Source organism: Phalangium opilio, unplaced genomic scaffold, assembly GCF_054372755.1.
Source record: "Phalangium opilio isolate 3A_F unplaced genomic scaffold, DU_Popi_V2 ptg000105l_1, whole genome shotgun sequence".
NCBI lineage: Eukaryota > Metazoa > Arthropoda > Arachnida > Opiliones > Phalangiidae > Phalangium > Phalangium opilio.
In genome coordinates this window covers 929,365-952,717 of record NW_028324207.1, presented here as the reverse complement: position 1 = coordinate 952,717, position 23,353 = coordinate 929,365, and the positions used below count along the sequence as shown (strand labels likewise).

The 23,353-nt window shown below is 35.5% G+C and overlaps 2 protein-coding genes across 4 annotated transcripts; one reads left to right on the top strand and one right to left on the bottom strand.

Moving 5' to 3' along the window:
* Positions 1 to 1,991: 1,991 nt before the first annotated feature.
* Positions 1,992 to 11,602, bottom strand: LOC149625117 (uncharacterized). Of its 2 annotated transcripts, none has more exons than XM_089851901.1 (2): positions 10,877 to 11,602; positions 1,992 to 3,572 (listed from the first exon to the last, which is right to left on the bottom strand). In XM_089851901.1, exon 2 carries the CDS (start codon positions 3,570 to 3,572, stop codon positions 3,066 to 3,068), a length of 507 nt encoding a protein of 168 aa, XP_089708027.1. In that variant the 5' UTR covers positions 10,877 to 11,602; the 3' UTR covers positions 1,992 to 3,065. The 2 variants fall into 2 exon arrangements, with proteins under 2 accessions (XP_089708027.1, XP_089708028.1); XM_089851902.1 differs by lacking the exon at positions 10,877 to 11,602 and adding an exon at positions 8,189 to 8,270.
* A 3,705-nt stretch (positions 11,603 to 15,307) lies between these two features.
* Positions 15,308 to 23,297, top strand: LOC149625116 (equilibrative nucleoside transporter 3-like). Of its 2 annotated transcripts, XM_089851887.1 has the most exons (13): positions 15,308 to 18,848; positions 19,030 to 19,199; positions 19,266 to 19,347; positions 19,412 to 19,566; positions 19,630 to 19,724; positions 19,801 to 19,851; positions 19,920 to 20,005; positions 20,636 to 20,782; positions 20,848 to 20,881; positions 20,937 to 21,040; positions 21,427 to 21,541; positions 21,697 to 22,024; positions 22,731 to 23,297. In XM_089851887.1, exons 1-13 carry the CDS (start codon positions 18,846 to 18,848, stop codon positions 22,840 to 22,842), a joined length of 1,482 nt encoding a protein of 493 aa, XP_089708013.1. In that variant the 5' UTR covers positions 15,308 to 18,845; the 3' UTR covers positions 22,843 to 23,297. The 2 variants fall into 2 exon arrangements, with proteins under 2 accessions (XP_089708013.1, XP_089708012.1); XM_089851886.1 differs by having other exon boundaries at positions 15,309 to 19,199.
* The last annotated feature ends 56 nt before the right edge of the window (positions 23,298 to 23,353 follow it).

The following is a 23,353-nucleotide window of genomic DNA, read 5'->3' as shown; positions in this document are numbered from 1 at the left end:
CGCCAATTCTCTGGTGTCACACGTTTAATGGTCCTCAATGTTGAATCTTTGACCGTCGAGAGTTTGAAACCCGAATTCTGCTTCGCAACGTCGTTCTTCACTTGTGCCCATATTAGTTCAATCGGGTTAAACACGCAATGGTACGGTGGAATCCTCACTACCGTGTGACCTCTACTTTTAGCAACCTCGTCAATTTCGTACTTCAGGGTTCTGGACTTGTGACGCTTTATTATTTCATAAAGTTCACGTCGAGAATATAATGCATGAGTATTGGGAAAAAGATCCCATCATCGAAACCACAATTGAACCTCTTAAAATTAATATGCAAGAAGACAGCGAAGACTCTGATGAAAACGTGGACTGAAGACGCTTTGATGCTGAACTACTTATGGACAAGTATTTTAACTTATGTCATTAAAATATGTTGCAATGCTAGTTCAACAAAGATAAAACTGGTGTCTTGTCGTTAATTTTGTTTTTAATTCTTTAATACTCGATGATCGTAAAAAATCATGAAACATAAACATATGAAATATATATAGCAAAATTTATTGGTTATATTGCGATTAAGCCTATCTGTTTATAGCAGACTATATTACAGACGACTATTGACAAAACAAAACAAGTTGATAAAGTACTATGGGGTCGATGGTGGCGACACCAATTTGGACAAATTTCTCAGGGCTCTTCTTTCGTTTGACAGACTATAACACACAAATTATCAACATATAAGCTACATTTATTAGTTGACAATAGACGTAGATAATAAAAAGTTACGTGTCACACCTCGCGGAGATTTTTTATTAAAAGACTCGTCAAACTTGTTTTTCGTGTATCCGTGTTCCACACACTAACTAACACACAGATTATCAACATATAAGCTACATTTTTTAGTTGACAACAGACGTAGATAATAAAAAGTTACGTGTCTCACACCTCGCGGAGATTTTTTAAAAGACTCGTCAAACTTGTTTTTCATGTATCCGTGTTCCACACACTAACTAACACACAGATTATCAACATATAAGCTGCATTTATTAGTTGACGATAGACGTAGATAATAAAAAGTTACGTGTCACACCTCGCGGAGATTTTTTAAAAGACTCGTCAAACTTCTTTTTCGTGTATCCGTGTTCCACACACTAACTAACACACAGATTATCAACATATAAGCTACATTTATTTGTTGACAATAGACGTAGATAATAAAAAGTTACGTGTCACATCTCGCGGAGATTTTTTAAAAGACTCGTCAAACTTGTTTTTCGTGTATCCGACATCCACAAACTAACTAACTAACTAACACACAGATTATCAACATATAAGCTACATTTTTTAGTTGACAACAGACGTAGATAATAAAAAGTTACGTGTCACACACCTCGCGGAGATTTTTTAAAAGACTCGTCAAACTTGTTTTTCGTGTATCCGACTTCCACAAACTAACTAACACACAGATTATCAACATATAAGCTACATTTATTAGTTGACAATAGACGTAGATAATAAAAAGTTACGTGTCACACCTCGCGGAGATTTTTTAAAAGACTCGTCAAACTTGTTTTTCATGTATCCGTGTTCCACACACTAACTAACACACAGATTATCAACATATAAGCTACATTTAGTAGTTGACAATAGACGTAGATAATAAAAAGTTACGTGTCACACACCTCGCGGAGATTTTTTAAAAGACTCGTCAAACTTGTTTTTCGTGTATCCGACTTCCACAAACTAACTAACACACAGATTATCAACATATAAGCTACATTTATTAGTTGACAATAGACGTAGATAATAAAAAGTTACGTGTCACACCTCGCGGAGATTTTTTAAAAGACTCGTCAAACTTGTTTTTCATGTATCCGTGTTCCACACACTAACTAACACACAGATAATCAACATATAAGCTACATCATTTTAGCTAACGAAAGACATAGATAATAAAAATTAATATTAAGCCTAGGCATAAATAAATAAAATTAAATCAATTAAGGTTTTTAGTCGTTTTTATTTAACCATTTCGTGATACATGCGATTACAAAAAAAAATTATGAACATAAACGTGATCAACACGTTGTTTGCTTTAAAACGAAGTCACAAATCTACTGTGAAAGGTTTAATTAATTATTTAATTAATGATAATTAATAATTGAGTTAATTACGGGCTTTTTTAGTCGTTAATTAGGATGGAGTTGTTTGGATGTAATTCAGTGTGTTTTTTTCGCAACCGTGTTTGAAAATTCTATCACAAAATATAGTTCATATATCAGTACACTTGGCTCGTTTTTTAAGGATCATTTAGATTAATTTAATCTCGGTTAAATATTATTAATTAGGCCTAAATTTCTCAATTGGAAAATTCGTAGGACTTTTAACTGTAGGACGTTTGTTTTATGTTTTCTTTTCTTTAATAGTTAAACTACTAATGTGCTAAACTACTATGTGTAGTATAAGAGATATGTATATACCATTTTGTTTTTTTACGAAATCTTTTCTTGTTTCTTTTCATATTCGCGATGGATTATGGGTATTTTTTATATTTTCAATAGCTGATTAATTAACACTAACATTTAATAATATTTCTAGGCATTCCACAACTTTTTAAATATATTATATTTATCTCAAAATTTTAATTTTTTTTTTGACAAATCGTAAAAAATTTGCAATTATTTTTAATTAATTAATATTTAAGTGACTTAATTTTAATTATCTATCGTGATTAATAACGACTTATTAACAATAATTAATTTTAAATAATGCAGCTGAATTCATCACTTCAAACATGCATACTGGTAAATTATTATTTATTTTTTAATTCTCAAAAAGTTCATATATATTAATGTAATATTTGATTCAAACTTATCTAATTTTTCTTTCTTTAATAATCTTATGCTCTTCGTTATATTATTCTTGGTGGGTATTTTTATTTATTTTAAAAAATTCCCTTATTTTTTCGCGCGAGAATTTCCCGCCAAGAATATGGGCGGGAATAGGTTTGATTTCTCAGGACGTGGTTAGTGATGTTTTTTTTTAGAAAGTTTGTGCGCGGGAAATTTTTTTGTCTACTGCGCTTTAGGGGTGGACGAATTAGCGTCAGTTTGAGCGCCCTCTGTCGATGACCCAGAAGAAGAAGCGGTCGTGGGTGCAATTTTCGCTGGTGAGTCTTCGGATGCCGCGCCTGTGACCTTGACACTAGCGGGAGTAGAATCGGCTTCCAACGCTGCGGAAGTAGGCTTAGCGTCGGGATTTTGAGAAGCTGACGCTTCCGCTTTAGCTTGTTCGGCGGGTGTAGCGCTGTTTAACGCGGGTTTCGCTGAGGTTTCAGCGGTAGTTGGTTCGTCTTTTTTGGCTTCCTCTGATGGTTTGTCCGTGGTGCTTTCTCCTTTGGGGATTATAGCCGCTGCTACGCTTGATGCGGAACTGGCTTCGGCTTCCGGTTTTGCTGTGGATGCGGCAACCTCTTCGGGTTTAGCGTCACGCGCTGTCCTGACGAGTGTTCTGGAGTAGACGGTGGACGGTAAAAGCAAGGCGAAGATTACAAAGGCAAGTTTCATCGTAATGGCGGCCATCTAAAAAATTTAGATAATTGTTATTGATGGCGGAGTGAATAGATAGTTTTCACTAAATTGGCTACAGAAAAATCCTCCCCCTACCCCCTCCCCTCAGCGTTTGTCTTGGATAGGTCGCTAGCTACGTCAATGCATAGCCCACTCGATCACGCGCATAGGCGAGCAGCGCAGCGTCCGTGAGCGCGAATTGAGTGGGCTATGGTCAATGCCACTTTACTTCTAAGTTCAAATACATTAGGGTGACGTTAGGTATGACACTTCCAACACTTCGACCCCTTTAGTACAAGCAGAAAGACCCGGAAAATTTCAAGTTAAAGATTCCAAGTAGATGAAATATATATTCCTGGTCAAACTAGATGAAGACTTACGATTATTATAGGCTTATGATAGTAACTGCACCCTTTATTAATAAAGCATGTTTAATTAGGTCATGTTTAGGGGGAGTAATATGGTTGAACTCATTCAGGTGTCCTGGGAAAAAAACTATTGGCGTTGCTTTTAATGTTTTAGCCTAGATAAAAAGTAGGAAAGTTATTGATTGACCTCTTTCTATTGAACATTTAAGTCCTAAGCATATTGTTCCGTCGTTAAGGGCACAATGGCACTATCGACACTGTCACGCGCATGCTCGAATCGAGTCCGAACCGCAAACATTCCCTCCAGAGACTATTATTGGGTGGGGCTTGATATTATATCATTTACGTATTTACGATTTGGACAAGGCCTAAGACTATGCATAATAAAGACTAGAATCAATGACTTGAAGTTTACTAGTTGGCTATAAGACCTAAGACTATTCAGAATAAAGACTAGAATCATTTCCAGTTCACGAACGTGACCCAAGTTTTAGTTTATATTCTAATTTAAAATGCTTTTAAGATGGAAGGCATATATTTTAGTAAATAAATAAATAAACAACCTAGAAACATATTTTGGTGGCAGCGCGTACTGTCGCTTTACTTTGATGTTGCGCTTAAATATAGTGTTTTTAATTCCCACGTGGATTCTACATGGCGTTTATACTTTAAAATGCGCATATTTTTTCTAATTCATTTCCACTATTCCAGTAAAATTCCGAGCGGTAAGCCTAAAGGAGTTTCAGCATTTTCAAGCTTTTGAATATTTAAATATTTAGATTCCTTAAAGGCTGACTTCCTTCGTGTCTTGTGCAAAGGCCCTTATATACCTTTATCGATTTTTCTTACTACTACTACGGTAGTTTTTCTGGGAACGGTTTAAATGTCCATTAGTTGAAGTATGATTATCGGTGAATTTTTATTTTTGATGTAATAGCTGGCGTAATTGTGAACCGATTCGATTGAAATTTCGTACGCTGATACATTGTAACCTAATGCATTGATTTTTAAATTTTTGAGTAGTTCGGAGGCCATCTTAGAAAATGGCGGCCATAAACGTTAGCTAATAAAACGCGTGCTAGTATATAAATTTAACTGTTAGTCAAGTCTCGTCGTAGTTTGAATTGTGTTTTATTACACTAAATTATTTCTTTTAGTATCATACTTCAATTAATTTACTTCTGGGTTCTGCGCGTCACGGATGCTAAATTCAGACCTTCACCTTTGCCGTCCGGGTCCATACGGAGTTCTATTTTTGTAACGAGGTAGTTTTAGGCAGAATACCTGGATAGTATCTTGTTCTTTTAATCTAATAGAGTGATATTAAAACTAGACCAAGGGTGCCTCGCGCTTTTGTAACCCAAATTAGGCTTAGAACAATGTTTCTATAGCAACGCATCGTATAGCAATTAGTTTGACCCTATTTTCTGCCATTCCTGTACTTCGGTAAATTCGACTTTGCTGGAAACATTGAGTACATGTCGTTATTGCACGACATTTTGATCAATTAACGAAGATGATCGACTTTATCGTGGGTTTCAGATAATCAGAAGTGTATCACATTCTCCATAAGTATGGGTGAAAAGGTTATTTGCTAAGAACACGCTTCAGCGGCGTCTCCTGGTGCCAACTTATACGCCAGAAACAAATATCATAATTGTCTCATTATCTCAACTACGGAAGGCAAAATCACAATAGATGGCGCCATGCATCTGTTTATTGCTTTCCTGTTTGTATTAGAAGCTTTTAAACTTAGATGGCAGTGACAATTCGGATACTTTAAGCCCAACGGCAATACCATCCTTATGCAATATAGGGTTGTGAAATAAATTTGCGAATAGTCTGCTGTACCTTATCTTAATTGACCTCTTTTCAAAAGTGGGGTCTAAAATAGAGTCTGTTGTTTGACCACCTTGCTATCTTCACACGGAACACCTGATATGTGGTTCCAAAGACGTTAGATATGGCCTCAAATAAGATGATTTTTGCGCTCACATACTGTCCTGCAAGCGTCCTTTTGAAAATGGTCTTCTATTGATCTATGATCTTTGGCAGTCATAAAGGGGTTCTTTATAATGATGTACTAACTTTTAAAGAAACTAAACTCATCCCCAAAAACTTATGCATTAAGTCAGTAACATATGCTGTAGCGTGGTGGGATTCTGTGAAAATCCATAACATCTGGTTTCAGCTTTTCGCCAAAAATCCCGACTAAAACAGAGTTCCATGGAAACTCAGTCGCGCGATTCTTCTAACGTCTTTTATCGACTTTTGTGATTTTTCCTTCCAGAAAATAAGGAAGATTGAGTAAGTGCTGCATGAACAAAACAAAGCACAAAGGCTTAACACGATTTTCCAAGTGCCAGATACTTATGGTTGGCTGAAGAATAAATGTCTTTGGAAAGCCATTTTTGGGGAAACCATACTCGGAAAACTAATCCCATTGAAAAAATTTGATTTTTATTCCCTTCTCAAGCCTTTAATTAGCTTATAAATATTACGTTTGATTAATTAAGAATCGTGTCAAGGACTTGGGATTATTATTATGTGGAATTTTTAGACCAAAAAAATAGACTGGTTTATTTTATTTTATTTTCTGGACTAATTTGGCCTTGAAAAAAAGGAAATGGGTGCGCCCCATTTAAACTAATTGCATGTCCATTAAATATTTAAATTTTATAATTATTCAAGAGATAGTAGCGTAATCATTTAAAGGAAAAATTCAGGTAACATAACATTATACCTTAAAAGAACGGCCTTTCTTAAATATGAAAGGAAAAATTAATTATCTCTTATTACAAAATAATTAGCATTTAATTAGTCTTAGAAACGAGGACTACTGCGCCATCCGCCATTGGATTAGTGGCGTCTGCTAAATCGAACCTCGTACCCCTACGGGATTGGTTGAATTCTCACAGCCTGAGAAAGGTAAGGGCAAGGTAGGTATGAGGTTTGGTTTAGCAGACGCCACTAAACCAATGGCGTTACGCGATGGATTAAAGAAAATGACCAGTTAAGACGTCGTCCGTTGCTATAATTACGCATGGCGTACCGTGAAGCATCTAGTAACCGACAGTCGTGAATTACAGATCTTTTCAAACAACCAGAAGTCGACCCTCTTACAATGTCATCAATCATCCAGTCGTTAAATTTTGGAAATATTTTTGATCTAACCAATTTAAAACTATCGCACATGCTCTAGGCCTACTATCCCTTTGACATTCACGTGTATTTTTAATCTTAACACGTGTTTCTCGTGTACGTGTTTTATATATGTTCTTTATCGAATTGATTGGTCTTTCTATCTCGTGTCGTTATTTCTCTACTAAATTAGTCGATATAAATTGGCGAATAGAGGGGCTTTATTTTGATTGGTTGCTTAGGGCAACCGGTAACGAGTGTCTAGAGACATTATAGGCTGCGCTCTTTCAACTAATAATTCACTTTATCGATTTTTACCTTAGATTTTTGTGTTATAGCTAAATTGTGAATCTCCTTTTTTTTCGATTACGTTAACGTCAATTTCAGGGGCATGACGTGTTTTCCCCGTCATTGTTTTCTAATGACTCTTTAATGTCTATTTTCGCTAAACAATATTGGAGAAATGCGTGTTGAAATTGAACTTTGACCTTATTGCGAATACCCCAACTTTAATTCAAGTGGCACCACCTCTCTCTCTCCCATGCGCGTACCAAGAAGTCATATCTAGTTTATTAGGGAGAAGGTATAAATTCGCCTCATTTCCAGCTTTATCTCCAGTCCAAACGTAGGTCCGAGGTTAATCCCCGCCTCTAAATTACAACTAGCATCTCATTTGTTCTTGAAAACGCACGTCAGCGCGACGCGAATGAGGAAAAATTACGTATTTTCCGACTGAGGAGAGGCGAAATAGCCCTGGGCCTCCTTTTACGTCCCCCCTTGTATTTTGAAAGGGGGACTGGAACTATGGCGCGCGAATACTTAGGCATCTTATACCTTCTCCCTAATAAACTAGATATCACTTCTTTAAACGCTGTACTTTCTTGAAAGTGACCTTGATATAACAGTAAAATCGATCCCCAAGGCCCGTCTGACTGACGAAAAAGTGCTCTACGACTGACCCAAGGTCAATTTCAAGGGCACACCTTTTTCAGTTATCGTTTCTTAGCCACTATTTTGAGCGGGATGCCATTCATTTTTTCAATGCCTACAGAATTTCCTAACCAAAAAGAAAAACCGCCTCTAGGGTCAAAATCCATCCAAAAATTTCTAAAAGTTTACCCTTATTTGAGTTGTGTTTGGTAAACGTGAGGTTTTGAACAAATAGCCCCTATTTCAACCCCATGACCGCACGCTCCACACGTATTGTTAAATAAATTCAGTGGCCTTATCGAAACTCATCACGTTCTACGTTTCTAACCCTCAAAACTATGACCCCGCTAAATCTTTTACTGATAAACAAAGCCGCCTTTAAGGTTTCAGGATATCTCGTAAAAATTCCTTAAGGCAAACCTCGTTTAACGTTTTCCTTGTTTCGTGAACTCGTGAAAGTAAACCGCCAAAAATGTTTAACGCCTTTATACTGCTACGTTCTACCCGTATACAAAGTTCAAAATTATAGCATAAGTCAGATAATGTTCTGTAAGTATCAAACGGAACTTTGTTTTCTCGTGAAAAAAATTAGCATAAATTATGCAGTGAGCTTAGGGGATTACTTTCAGGGAGGTCAGCGGTCCTATAATTCCTATAAAATCCTTTATTTTTGAACCTATCTTATATTATCCATAATTTCATGAAAGTTCCTATAATATCCTATATTTTTGACTTAGTTGAAGTTTTCCTATAGTTTAGCATCAAATATATTAAAATTTAAATCTTTTATCGAGAACACACCGAAATTGAGGAGTTTGCTTAAGATTGTTATATTATGTTTTAATTAAGGACCTCTTTTTGTTGTTTTTTTTGAGATTTTTCTACATAGTTTAGCCAAATTAGTTTTTATAGATGATCAGAATTTTTATTCCTATATTTTCCTATAAAAACACATTTTTTCTCCTATATTTTCTTATAAAAACACGTTTTCCTCCTATATTTTCCTATAAAAACACGTTTTCCTCCTATATTTTCCTATTAAAAACACGTTTTCCTCCTATATTTTCCTATTAAAAACACGTTTTCCTCCTATATTTTCCTATAAAAACACGTTTTCCTCCTATATTTTCCTATAAAAACACGTTTTCCTCCTATATTTTCCTATAAAAACACATTTTTTTCTCCTATAAAATCCAATCCTATATAATTCCGGAAAAGAATATTTGGCTGAGCTCCTTGCAAAGTTCAAAATAATAACATAAGTAAGATACTGTTCTGTAAGTATCAAACTGAACTTTGTTTTGTTGCCACTAAATTAACATAAATTATGCAGTAAATTTCCCCCTCGTTGCTCCTACCTTTAAACATTTAACTAATTTCTTTAAAGTGACCTTGATATACTATAGAAAAATACAGATCCTTACTATCTCTTTTTGTACCGAGTTATAAAGTATTTTTCTCCTGGTTCATCATCATCTAGGGTTTAGGATAGGCTAGAAAAGTGCGATACCTTTACCGAAATGTACGAGTACTGCTGGGAAGTATTGATCCTAGCCAGGTTTTACCCTTTTCTGTAAAATCTCTCTTGGATATGGTAGGTTGCAACGAAAACTATGGGGAATTTCATGGAAAAAAAAGACGAACGGGTCTTTCAAAGACATATGTATCGTAAAATTAACCCTGGTTAGTGAGGCGGGAATTTAATGAGTAATTAAGGTTTAGTAATTTAGAGCTGTGAGGAGACGTAGTTTCGTAAGAAAACCTTTATACTTCATTAGTATTAAAAAGAAAACAACGCTGAGGAGGCTGCGGTAATTTAATGAATATTGCGGTAATTAAGGTTTAGTTGTAGTATGTTTTAGAATTTTAGAGCTCTGAGGAGACGTAGTTTCGTGGGAAGAATCTTTATTCTTTTGAAACTTCGTTAGTATAGTATAAAATCCACTACGGGGAAGCTGTGGTAATTTAATTATTATTGCGGTAATTAAGGTTCAGCTATATTATATTTTAGTAATTTAGAGCTCTGAGGAGACGTAGTTTCGTGGGAAAAACCAATTTTCTTTAGGAACTTCTTTAGTATAGCATAAAATTAACGCAGGGGAAGCTGTGGTAATTTAATTATTATTGCGGTAATTAAGGTTTAGCTGTATTATATTTTAGTAATTTAGAGCTCTGAGTCTGAGGAGACGTAGTTACGTGGGAAAAACCTTTATTCTTTCGAAACTTCGTTAGTATAGCAATATATTAACGCTGGGTAGGCTGTGGTAATTTAAGTATTATTGCGGTAATTTAATTTTTAGCTGTAGTTTTAATTTAAACATCCGAGGCTTGCAAAAGTCCCCCCTCTATTCTTAAAATTCTATTTATGAGTTGAATTGATGATAATTCAGTATCAGTAATTTATTGAATTTGAATTTGGCGGTAATTAGGGTCTGAATTTAGCGTCTTTTTTGGTAATTTCGTAAAGTGAAAAGCTCCATACCGAGGTAGTTAGTAATTTAATTAATATGGCGGTAATTAAGATCCCTGAGACATAATTTTTCGGTAAGTGATTATCTTTGGAAAACATAATTTAATTTAAAATCACATCAAGAAAGAGGATGCAATTTAATTACCATAACCGTAATTAAACCCTAGCTCTGTAATTTAGACCCCTAACACATAACTTCACCTGTAAAAAAAAATACCCTCCCTTCGGAAACCTCCACGGTTACCTTATCATAAAATCAAGCCAAGATAATCAAAAAAACATTTTACTATTTTTAATTTTATTTAATTTACTTAATGTGATTTAATTTTAATTATCTATACAGTGGATTCATGACCATCCCATAATGGTCGCGATAATTGGGAAATGAATGATTTAATTGAACTTACTTTTAATTTATCGTAAAGCGGTTTTTGGATCTCGATGAATTAAATAAAACTTTTGATTTCTATTTCGGAGTAGTAAGTTTTTTAAGAAAATTGACTATTTGGTATTAGTCGAGGTTTATAATAATTTCTCTCGGTTGAATCGAAGAAAAGTCTTGTTCCGTTTGGCTTTAACTCAGTTGAGATTCTGAATTCTGGAATCTCTGGTCCCCTCGCTTATAGAAGCTGGTCGGATAGGAGAAGCACTGGGTTTCGTCCAATGAGAGGCGAGTATACGGTGACTCCGCGAGTTGAACGGACGAACCAGGGGTGGGGATACGTTGTACAAGATTACAAGCAAGGGGTAATGGTTTCTGTCCTATCGATTTGCCCACAGGCCAGTGCTTAGCTATGGCCAAAGATTCCTATCTATCCATACACCAGAACGTATTATACTTGCTATGAGCTCGCTTAAGGGTCATCGTCGTGATAAGTATGAAGGTGTAATTACTTACGACAAGCAATTTGTTAATCAAAACGTTTAGTGGAAGTGACTCTTTTCAATAGTCGGGATAGAGTCTCGTGCGAGGGATCGGTCATTCGTGAAATCCCGTACGCTACCCGCGAAATCCAACTTTAGTCAATGCTGATTTCGAAATCCCATAAAAAATCCGAAATCAGTGACGAAATCATAAAATTAGTAACGAAATCACAAAATAAGTAAAGAAATCACAAAATCAGTAAAGAAATCGCAAAATCAGTAACGAGCTCACAAAATCAGTAAAGAAATCACAAAATCAGTAAAGAAATCACAAAATAAGTAAAGAAATCACAAAATAAGTAAAGAAATCACAAAATAAGTAAAGAAATCACAAAATTAGTAACGAGCTCACAAAATCAGTAAAGAAATCACAAAATCAGTAAAGAAATCACAAAATCAGTAAAGAAATCACAAAATCAGTAAAGAAATCACAAAATCAGTAACGAACTCACAAAATCAGTAAAGAAATCGCGAAATCCATTACAAAATTCACGAAATCCAAAAGAAATCACAAAATACGACGAAATCACGGAAAAATCTCAAAATCCGAGGAAATCACTGTAAAAATTGCAAAATCTGACGATATGACGGGAAAAATCGCAAATTCCGACGAAATCACGGAAAAATCTCAAAATCCGAGGAAATCACTGTAAAAATTGCAAAATCTGACGATATGACGGGAAAAATCGCAAAATCCGACGAAATCCGATGGATTTTATGGAATCTTGAAATGAAAGAAAATCCAACGAAATCTGATGAAATCAAACAAAATCCATCGAAATCTGATGAAATCAAACAAAATCAAACGAAATCCGAAGAAATCAAATTGGATTTCGAAATCCACATTGTTGTCTTAAGACGGAACATTGATGGGTCATTTGGACAACAAAGACTTCAATTTGGCCTCAAACCATACGGACCATCCAAATTTGGTGATGGACTAGTGTCTGTCAGACTTATTGCTGTTACGTTCTTTTATGATATAAGATATACAGTCGAACCTTTTCTACTGGAAGGTTGATTTTTTTCCCGTTTTATTTATTTTTTATGTTTTTTTTTATATATATAAAGAAGTCGAGAAAACTGGAATGGTCTCTATAGAAATGTAAGAGTTTATCATACCTTCAAATCCATTTCGATTATTTGGACATAGCAATCAATATCCAACTGGACTTTTTGGTAAAAATTATTAACTCGCGTAGTTAATGACATAGTGGCGTTCAATTTCAACCACCAAATAATGGTTTTAAATAACTTAAGAAGCTAATATATTAGTTTTGTTAAACAGAAAATATTTAATTTCAAAAACGGGAGAACAAGATTGGGTGTTGATTAAGTCATCCATAATTGTATTGATTTCTGCTTGGTTGAAAAGATCCGCAATATTGCTCCATCTCGAACTAATAATAGTAACTTATCTGTCCGCCATTTTCCAATATGGCCGCTGATTAAACAGCTATCTATTACTAAACAATATTAACTTCCATACTAAACTACTTTCTGTATCAAAAGGTCAAAAGGTTATATAGTTCTTAAGATACAGTCAACAGTCAGTTCATTTGAGTCTCACTGAGATATTTATGGGTATTTATACGTAAGTATATATTATTGCTCTGTAAGTAAGTCTGCATTTCCAATGAAGGCATTGATGTTAGTTCTTTTACAAACTTTCCTCCGTTAAACTAGATTAGGGGATAGTGTTGGTAGATAGTCGAGGAGCAAGTGATATTGGAAATCGATGATAGGAAGGTGAATTTAAGGGAATTTCTGTTAAACTAGGACAACAGCTGCTTTCTAGCCTATGTGCAGCTTGGGAAAAGTAATTTTCTTTACCGGAGTTGCTTTTCTTGCCTCAGAATTAAGGCCCCTTTCCATCAGTAGCCAAATTATTCACTAGAGCTATGAAGCCTTAATGGGATGTCACCCATGGACCATGGTATTTGCCCATAGAACCAACGCGGTACCAAACATGGCCGCCCAGTGTCAAAACTAAGCCTGTGAAGTTTTACCTAGGCACTGATATAGATCTTTTCAAAAGTGGTGAGGGGTAGTGTCGTCTGCTTGATTTAGGCTTAAGATGGAACATTGATAGGATGTTATGTGGAGTGTGGACGCAAAGACGGTTGATAGGGCTTCAAAGTTACCAGTCCGTCACCAAATTTAGATGGTCCGTATAGTTTGAAGGCATATCTTAATATACGCCTTTGTTGTCCATGCACATACACATCAATGTTCCGTTTGAAGAAAACAAAGTGGTCTTACACCAGACTGAAATAGAAAAGTACTGCGAACAGGGCCGGAAATAGACACTGGACATTGTCCAATAAGATTTTAAAATGCCCCATAAATTTTTTAAAAACTAAGGGGGTCACTGGACGGTTGACCAGTGAATTTAGATATTAGACGCAACACAATTTTGGCGCAAACCAGTGGACAGTGTCCTATAAATTTTCCAGTCAAGGGGGGAATCACTGGACACATGTCCTATAGGACATTTCTCTTATTTCCGGCCCTGACTGCGAATGCTGTGCAAGTGCAGCTCCAAGCTGTTATGAAAACGCGCCTTTAGTCTGAGTACTGTATTAACTTCGGCTAATGTTGTTTTTGGTCTCTCTTTTTGGTTTTTGGCTGTTTTTAAGGTCTGATAATATACTCCCGCCTTTAACACTGTACCCGTTCAATTTCCCTTAAAGGGAATGTGAAAGGGTTCAAGAAAGTTCAAATATAACTAGAATTTGAAGGATATGAGTGACTTTGAAACACGCTATTAAACAAACAAAATGAATTGTCGGAAAATGTTTGACATAATGATTGATCACGCCTTACCACACCCATTGATTGCTTATACGCTAACAAGAATTGAAGAACCCATAGTTCCTTGCGAAAAAAATTTACTTTTAGTGAATACGAGAATACAGGGTATATAAAAATGGGTAATTACAGGACCGAAGTACAGTGGAATTGTTCAATTTTAAGTCGAAAATATAACTTCCATGATATTTTGCAATGCAGCTGATTTATTTGGTTTACTCTCCATTTTATATCGACTCTTGTTAAAACAATTTATTAATTTGGTTTTGAACTTGTGGCCTTAACAATTTTACACGTATATAGACAATTTTTCTACACCACGCCCATGTTATTCAAAAACGATTTAAAAAAACTGACCAAAACTTTCAAACTTTAAAAGTTAAATTTTTTTGAAACCAGTTTTATTCTTAATTCTTTTTTTCCTCCGAGTTATTTTGTTTACCTCATTAATAAATAGGGCTTCATTACTTTTTTAAAAAAATGAACATTTAAAAATTATGGAAAAATTTAATTTCAAAAGACGCAGTTTCTATTTTTCTAAAAATCACTTTTTAAAAAAGAAAATAACCAGGAAAATGATCGTATTTGTGGTTTATTTCGTTTTTATACTTATTACTTAAAAGTTTAAAGGCCGCCCCTGGCACGTGTTATAATACGTGATTAAATTCCTTGACTAATCGTATCATACTCGAATACAATCTTGATAGTATAAGAAAATAGGCCTTTTTAAATGATAAATTGGTAACTTCTAAGATTGGTTAATTGACTAAGATTGAAACGTTGTTTTAAACTTTTTATAAAAGTGAGTGTAAAATCATTTCATATTTTTTTTTTACAGTCTGGTCTCAGTGGTCTGGCATTTTTCTGAAAGTTTCTTTTCGCCATTCATAAGTAAAATGGTTCTTAACTAAGTTTCTAAGTAATCACACGCACACTTTCTTTTTACGATCGACACTTGTTCTTTGAAGTTAGCCACCGTAACTCCTAAGTACAAACTTTGGAAATGTTTCCCTCCCCGTCTCAACCGATCGATGTGGGCGTGCAAGTCTCTAGCATAACGAAGTATAGATAGTGTCATAGTTACGTAACACATCTTATAAACCAGGGATACATTTAATTTTAGAAGTAGGAATGGAGAACAGAGTAATCTGGGCGCGCGTCAAAGTCCCGGACCCCCTTCCCCGGGAAGGGGGGGGGGTATGAAAGAAGAGGCGGGTCAGAGCGACAGAGGTAAAAAGGAATTACGTATTTTTCGCCGTCCCCGTCAGCAACGTCATCAAAACGTAGTTTAAGTGAGCCAATAAGGTAATTCGTTACGTGTTGGAGGGAGGGGCTCTATACTGGGCTATGAGTCGGACTAGAGTAAATACTAACCGTTCTCCATTCCTACTTCTAAAATTAAATCTATCCCTGTATAAACTTATGTTATTATTTTTCACACTCTACTTAGAGAAAATTTATAAAATCCATGTTCCCGCACCCTAAACTTAACTTATTGTAATAATTATTCTATTTATGGTTTGACATCTTTCTGTACTATTTTTTTTTAGTGGGAAACTTGGGTAAATGTCTTATGGAAGGTAGTTTTCGATGTAACTTTCTTTGAGATTTCATCAAACGATAGACGAGACGAACGATCTCATTTCTTTGATTGGTTTAGCGCCTAAAATCATTTAGCGAGAGGTCGCTCGATTATCTGATAACTAAACTGTGACTCACAGAACACAATACACCCCCTAGAATTAGGTCAAAATATTGAGGAAAACCGTAATTTAACGTTTAACTCTTTTTTTTATCCCCATTTGAAACACATACTAAAAATTAAGTTTCCTCGAATTTTCATCTATAGGGTAACCCCAAAGCTTCGCAGACAGCTTGGCCTCACCATTGTCCGTCTGTACCCATCCCCGAGGCCTTAAGATTGTATAAATTGTTTTATTTTGTAAATTAGTTCTACGAGTAAATAATGTTCGGTAATTTCCTCTTAAAGTGGGTGTAACAATACGCAAAGTTTGGTTTGATTACCTAATTTTTATTCGACTGAATACACGTGTGCTGAACCTGAAGGGCTCTAGTTATATCAGAAGGGGATAATAGAAGAAGGATAACAGTCCTTTAGTTATGTAACGTGATTCTTCCAAGGCTCATGCACCTTTTTGTTTGCTCTCCCGCTCATCAAACTTCAGATGGACATCGCACCGTTTGGTACTAAATCCTCAGAATTCAACCGACAAACCTCGTCCAAGAAGTAATATCTAGTTTATTAGGGAGAAGGTATAAGATGCCTAAGTATTTGCGCCCCATAGTCCCAGTCCCCCTTTCAAAATACAAGGGGGGATATAAAAGGAGGCCGGGCTATTTCGCCTCTCCTCAGTCGGAAAATACGTAATTTTCGTCATTCAAGAACCAATGAGATGCTGGTTGTAATTTAGAGGCGGGGATTAACTCCGGACCTACGTTTGGACTGGAGATAAAGCTGGAAATGTGGCCCGATTTATACCTTCTCCCTAATAAACTAGATATCACTTCTTGCCTCGTCATAGATTCTCTTAAAGCGACGCCTGTCAACAGACTAAATAGGGAGATGGAAGTCCTGCAAAACTAACCGAGTGTAGTCAATTCTCGCTTGTCGTTCTGCTAGAACTAGCTCGAGCTGTAAGTCTCTAGCATTACGAAGTATAGGAAGTCTAATACTTATGGAACATATCTTATGAACTTATGATTGAACCCAGTGTACTTATTGGACCACTATATACTTTAAGAAAATTTTAAATTCTATTCACTGAAAGTGTATTTTATTTGTAGCAATTAACTTTCATCTTTTATTTAGTATACTTTTACAAACTACGGATATTTTGTTATGAACTAATAAATGCAGGAATGTAGACAAGCCACCCCTTTGGATGTTTTCGTCCTGCCCGGAAAGCCGATAGACGAGTCACCACCATCAAACATAAAAATAAAATAAATTTCAGCTTTATTCAAAAGTTCATTCACATCCGAAAAAAAAGAACATGATCCTGTTAATGAAAATTAAGGTGTTTGACCTTTTTGAAAAACGTCTTAGCAAGGGTTCAAAAATATTCATGGACTTTGTAATTCTAATAGAGGACCAGAAGTGTACTTTTAACTTCTTGAAAGTGTCCTTGATACACCAGATAAAATCTGGGATAGATTTAATCTTAGAAGTAGGAATTGTGAACAGAGTAATCTGGGCACGCGTCAAAGTCCCGGACCCCCTTCCACGGGACGGAGGGGTATGAAAGAAGACGCGGGTCATAGCGACAGAGGTAAAAAGGAATTACGTATTTTTCGCCTTCCCCGTCAGCAACGTCATTAAAACGTAGTTTAAGTGAGCCAATAGGATAATTTAAACTTTTCGTTACGTGTTGGAGGGAGGGGCTCTATACTGGGCTATGAGTCGGACTAGAGTAAATACTAACCGTTCTCCATTCCTACTTCTAAAATTAAATCTATCCCTGATAAAATACAGATCAAATAGGGCCATAAGAACGCCTAGTTTTAAATAGAGAGTTCTGGATGACAGTTGATATACTAGTGAATGCTAATTGCTAATCTTCATATCCTTGCTGATATTGTATACCGTTCCGTTTTTTAGATATTAAGGTCCATGATTCAATGCAAAATGCTAACTAGCTTAAGGGCTTTATATGTTCATCTTAATAATGGAAACGTATATAAATAATTTTTCGAACAAGGAAGATATAAACGATATTTTTTAATGAGACCCCATAATTAATTGTACAGTCGATTTCACCTTGAATTGTTACCGACTACTTATATCTTTACAGAGTTTATTACAGTGTATATCTCCGCGTACGTTTCTTCCCGCTGACATTTGAAGGTGAAATTAAATTAAAGTTAGATAATTAGTGTTTGTTACGGAGGGGTGTTGAATAAAATTGAGTTTGTGTATTGGCCCAAGGCGAGTATTTTCGCATGTTTTAAAGAATCTAATATTCAGTCAGAGCCAAAAGGCTATTTGTATATATTCTAACATATTTCCGGATTGGGGTTGTATATTTCCAAGGGGTTTATTTTGCTCTAGCTTAAAACATGTCATAATTTAGGTTTTTTTAATTATAAACAATGCAACGTTATTTTTTTCCTTATTCTGTGGTACTTTTACAAGGGATGTTAACATTAAGCCTACAAAATCGATTGGTACTTCACCTTCTCTTTGAAATTTCGAAGTTCCAATAGAAATATGTTATTGATATCAATTCAGTTTTGTAAAGCGAAAAATCTAAATCTACTTTTAGAAGATGTATTTGAAGTTATTATTAAGTAAATTTTAAGCTAATAAATAAAAGGATAAAAATATAAATTTGTTAAACAATTTGGATGAGTTTCGAATTCGATCTAAATAATCTATGCTATTTGTAACTAGTAAAGCCCACTCTAGTCATGTATACTCCTTGCATTAGACTGGAGATCTTGGATATTACTGTCGTCTGCTACATCGTCTGTATTGTTATTCATTTACTGGTTTCCGGTGACACTGATCGTATCTACTCGTTAACCTTGAGTTTTAATTTTTTTTCCGTTACTTTTAATAAGAAAACTGGTTATTATATCCGGTAAATGAGTATGGTTAAAAAACACTCGTGATTCTTAATCATGGTAGGCCTTGTCGTACTCAATAGCCCAAAATAGTTAATATTTTTATTCTTATCGCTTGAGTCTCCGTTCTGGTTCGTGTTACCTTTCATGTGAAATGTATTAGCGTCTTCCCAAGATTAATTAAATTAGCGTTACTTTCGTCATGAATAACTTAAATCGTGATGATTATAATAATCCTCAGGGTCTAAATGTTTCAAAACCACATTACGAACATGATAATAGCTCCTTAGTTGGACTAAATTATGTTTCCGATGATGAAGCGTTCATTGAAACCACTAGTATTGTAGAATCTCACGAATCTGATACGGCTAATCTTTTACCTACTGATGAAATACGTGAAGTGAAAGACACGTAAGTAATAATTTTAATTAATTAAAACTTTCTAAATAAATTTCGGTTATGATATCAACGTTTTAGGTTTAATTTTGCTTCTATTACATTCCTTTTGTTGGGATTATCGACATTAATGACATGGAGTTTCTTTATTACCGCTAATGATGTAATTATAATGGGAAATATTGAGGGAAAACTACTAATATTTGTAAATTACTATTGTAAATTAGTATTGGATGTATAAATTCCGCAATACTACTATGCCATATCCACCCGCGGACCCTAGAGATAAGACATTTCTTCAAACAACTTACGCTAGTTGGATCTCAATTGCCAGTAACATTCCGGCATTTTTTGCTTTACTCGTGAATACAAAATTACTTAGGTAATTGCTGCAATTATCCTTGAAATCTTTTAAATGACTTCCCGTTAATACGATATTATAAAGGTTTTCTGAAGTTTATCGTAATGGAATATCCCAATTAGTCATAATACTGTTTTTCGGTGCCACAACCGCGCTTGTCTTTGTCAACTCTGATAATTGTACGTTAAATTTATCACATCTCCATAAGACTCCATTAAATCAATATCAAATTATTAATTTTTAATCAAACTTTAGGGCAAAATGAATTTTTCGGGTTTACCATTGCAACTATTGTACTTATGAATGGTTAGTGTTTCTTTCGTTAAGTTGCTCAATCTCTCTATTAATTATTGAACAATTAATTATGTATAAAGTTGCTGGTGCAATATTCCAAGCTGGCGTTGCCGGTTTATCCGCCATGTTTCCAAAAAAATACATGCATAGCATGATTACTGGACAAGTAAGTCCATATTAACATAAGTTTATCATGCCTCTAAGTAGAGAAATGACTGCTACTCCTATGGCAAATTGGCAATAGTGTTTGTCTGGCTCCCTTTAATGAAACCCTATACTCTCTCCGTATCATTTATCACCTCAACTTCGATACAAAATAGACTAATGGCACCCCATGTTATTTCCCCATAGAGCTTAATACAGTCGAAGGCGGAGGGCTGCCATTACCCTATTGTACCGCCTAGCCTAGCGTTTCTTTTATCCCTTCTAGAATGTTTCAGGACTGAAACCGCCTCTATCTCACGAGAGAGAGGGATTTTGGGGTTGCTCAAGTAAAATTCGCCCCCCCCCCCAATGCCTGCCTATACGAAACGTAAAAATCTCCTTTATCCCATTGGATGATTTTTTTCACGTGACCCATTTAGCAATCGTCTCGACCGCTTGGTGGCTGTACCGCGACAGAAATTTCAAAATTTTCTCTCTTCGGATCTTAGCGCTATACGAGTTCTGACGTCACAGTAGCCTGCCTAAGATGCCCAGTTTTAACTCATATTTGTGTACTTAGAGGCATGATAAACTTATGATATTAATCATTCTTCTAAATTTAACGAAAATTGAAAAATTGGTTGATTTTTAGGGTTTAGCCGGGGTTTTTGCAGCTGTAGCTCAAATTTTAGCGTTACTTGAAGGGCAATCTCCAGTTCACACTGCGATGACGTTTTTTCTTAGCGCTTTAGCGGGACTTTTAATTTCGTTTATAGCTTATTGCTCCATTCGCAAAACTGTAAGAAAAGAAGTTACTCGCGCGTAACTTTACATAAAATAACTTTTTTTTTTTACCAATCTTAGGATGTTTTTAAATTTTACACGACTTTAGATAGTGGTAAGTCGTCTGAAAAATACGCGTAATTACCGTAATTAAATACGTGTAATTGTAGCAAGGATTGAAGAGTTTAATTCAGACACTACTCGTTCTTTGGAAGGCAGCATTAACTTTGCAGAAACTTTACCTAACGTTAGCTCTTTTAAAATAGCTAAACAGGTAATAATGTTATATAAAGAAGCGATATCTAGTTTATTAGGGAGAAGGTATAAGATGCTTAAGTATTCGCGCGCCATAGTCCCAGTCCCCCTTTCAAAATACAAGGGGGGACGTAAAAGGAGGCCGGGCTATTTCGCCTCCTCTCCTCAGTCGGAAAATATGATTGTAATTTTCGTCAATCGCATCGCGCTGACGTGAGTTTTCAAGAACCAATGAGATGCTGGTTGTAATTTAGAGGCGGGGATTAACTCCGGAACTGCATTTGGACTGGAGATAAAGCTGGAAATGTGCCGAATTTATACCTTCTCCCTAATAAACTAGATATCACTTCTTGGTTATATATTTTCTTATCATCATTGAAGGTAAATTTATTTTCCTCGGATTAGATCTGGGCATGCGCGTTATCCGTTTTTATTACGTTTGTCGTCACCATGGCGATTTATCCTGGACTGACAGTTCTAGTTGTGAGTCAGAATGTTGGAAACAATTCACCGTGGACTGGTAAGTATAAAGTACAAGGCTTACCTCGCGCAGTAACTAATGAAGTTGCGCGCGTAAATTCTTAGTGATTCCATGAACTGCGACTCTGCGAGCGCATTTATGTCTGCACATGCGCATAATATTAACTAATTTAGATATTTAATGCGTATTTTCAGGTCGTTTTTTCCTCCCTGTTAGTTGTTTCTTTCTGTACAGTGTCGGGGACTTCGCGGGTCGTTTAGCTTGCGGTTTTTTGCCACTATCCTCAATTGCCGTCAATTCAAATTTGCCGAGTCGACGTCGGGGTCGGAGCGACTACCTCTTTTTAGCATTGAGTATCCTGAGGCTTTTATTAATACCCGCATTTATGGTTTGTAACGCTCATCCGAGGAAGGGGCATTTACCCGTTTTGTTCCCGCAAGATGAAGTATTCATTGCCTTAATTGCCATTCTCGGATTAACTAATGGAATTTGTTTTTGCGCCCCCATGATCATTGCACCCGTGTAAGTATGGCAAAGAACGAGCTTTATTCTTTAAAGGAAAAGTCGAGGGGTTGGACGTTTGTCAAAATCCCGTACACTTCGTTTGAAATCTGTTTAAAATCTCTCTCGAAAATCTCGAAATCCCGAAATCTCACGTCAAAATCTAAAAATCTTAAAATATCACGTCAAAATCTGAAAATTTTAAAATCTCACGTCAAAATCTAGAAATCCCAAAATCCCTACCTTAAAATCTGAAAATCCCGAAATCCCTATTTTAAAATCTGTAAATCCCGAAATCTTCACCTAAAATCTCGAAATCTCACATTAAAATCTAGAAATCCCGAAATCTTAACGTAAAATCCCGAAATCTCATCCTAAAATATCAAAATCAGGAAATCTCCTCGAAATCTGAAAATCTCCTTCGAAATCTGAAAATCTTGTTCCAAAGCCCGAAATCTCCTTCAAAATCTGAAAATCCTGAACAAAATCCCGAAATCTTCTTCGAAATCTGAAAATCGCGTTCAAAATCAGAAAATCTCCTTTAAAATCCCGAAATCTTAAAATCTTGGACTAGATTTCCAGATTTCTAAAATCTGAGTCAGAATCTCAAAATCTTTGTCAAAATCTTGAAATCTCAAAATGCCGAACGTCCGACCCCTCGGGAAAAGTTCAAGGGACGTAACATTATACCTTAAAAGAACGGCCTTTTTCTGGATTTTGTTTCTAGACTATTACCAATGGAATATCGTGAAAAAGCTGGGAGTGTCTTAACAATATGTTTACTTGCGGGTCTTTCCGTTGGCTCCCTTCTCTCATTCCCATTGATCAATTTCTTATGAGTTATTAACCAATAATAACTCGTAGAAATGTATTATATAAAATTGCTTTTATTTTTTAAACGTTTACACGCGCGTATTTTACTTAAAATTCTTAATTAATACGCAACGCATTTAAGCCTAATAAGTTTTTAATTAATTTAATATTATGGTGCATTGTGTTCAAAACTCACGGTTAAATCCATACGTTTACGCACTTATTAGTCTCCAATGAGATTAAATTGTTTGTGACGTCGTCAATATAGCTTTTATCAATACGTGTTGATTGGAGACTTCACTTACGCTACCTAAACTTATGATGATGATGTGTTTTAAATCAAAATTACGTGTTCTTACGCGGTTGTTAATCTCAAATACGTATGTTCAATATTTTGTAACAAAGACTGATGATAATGTTGAAAAAGAAAAAAATGTTAAGTATGTTGTTTGTATAACATAATAAAATGTGTAATTTCAAATCGTGTTTTTTTTTGTTAAAAGTGAAGTGGAAACTTAACAGTTTTTGCTACAACCA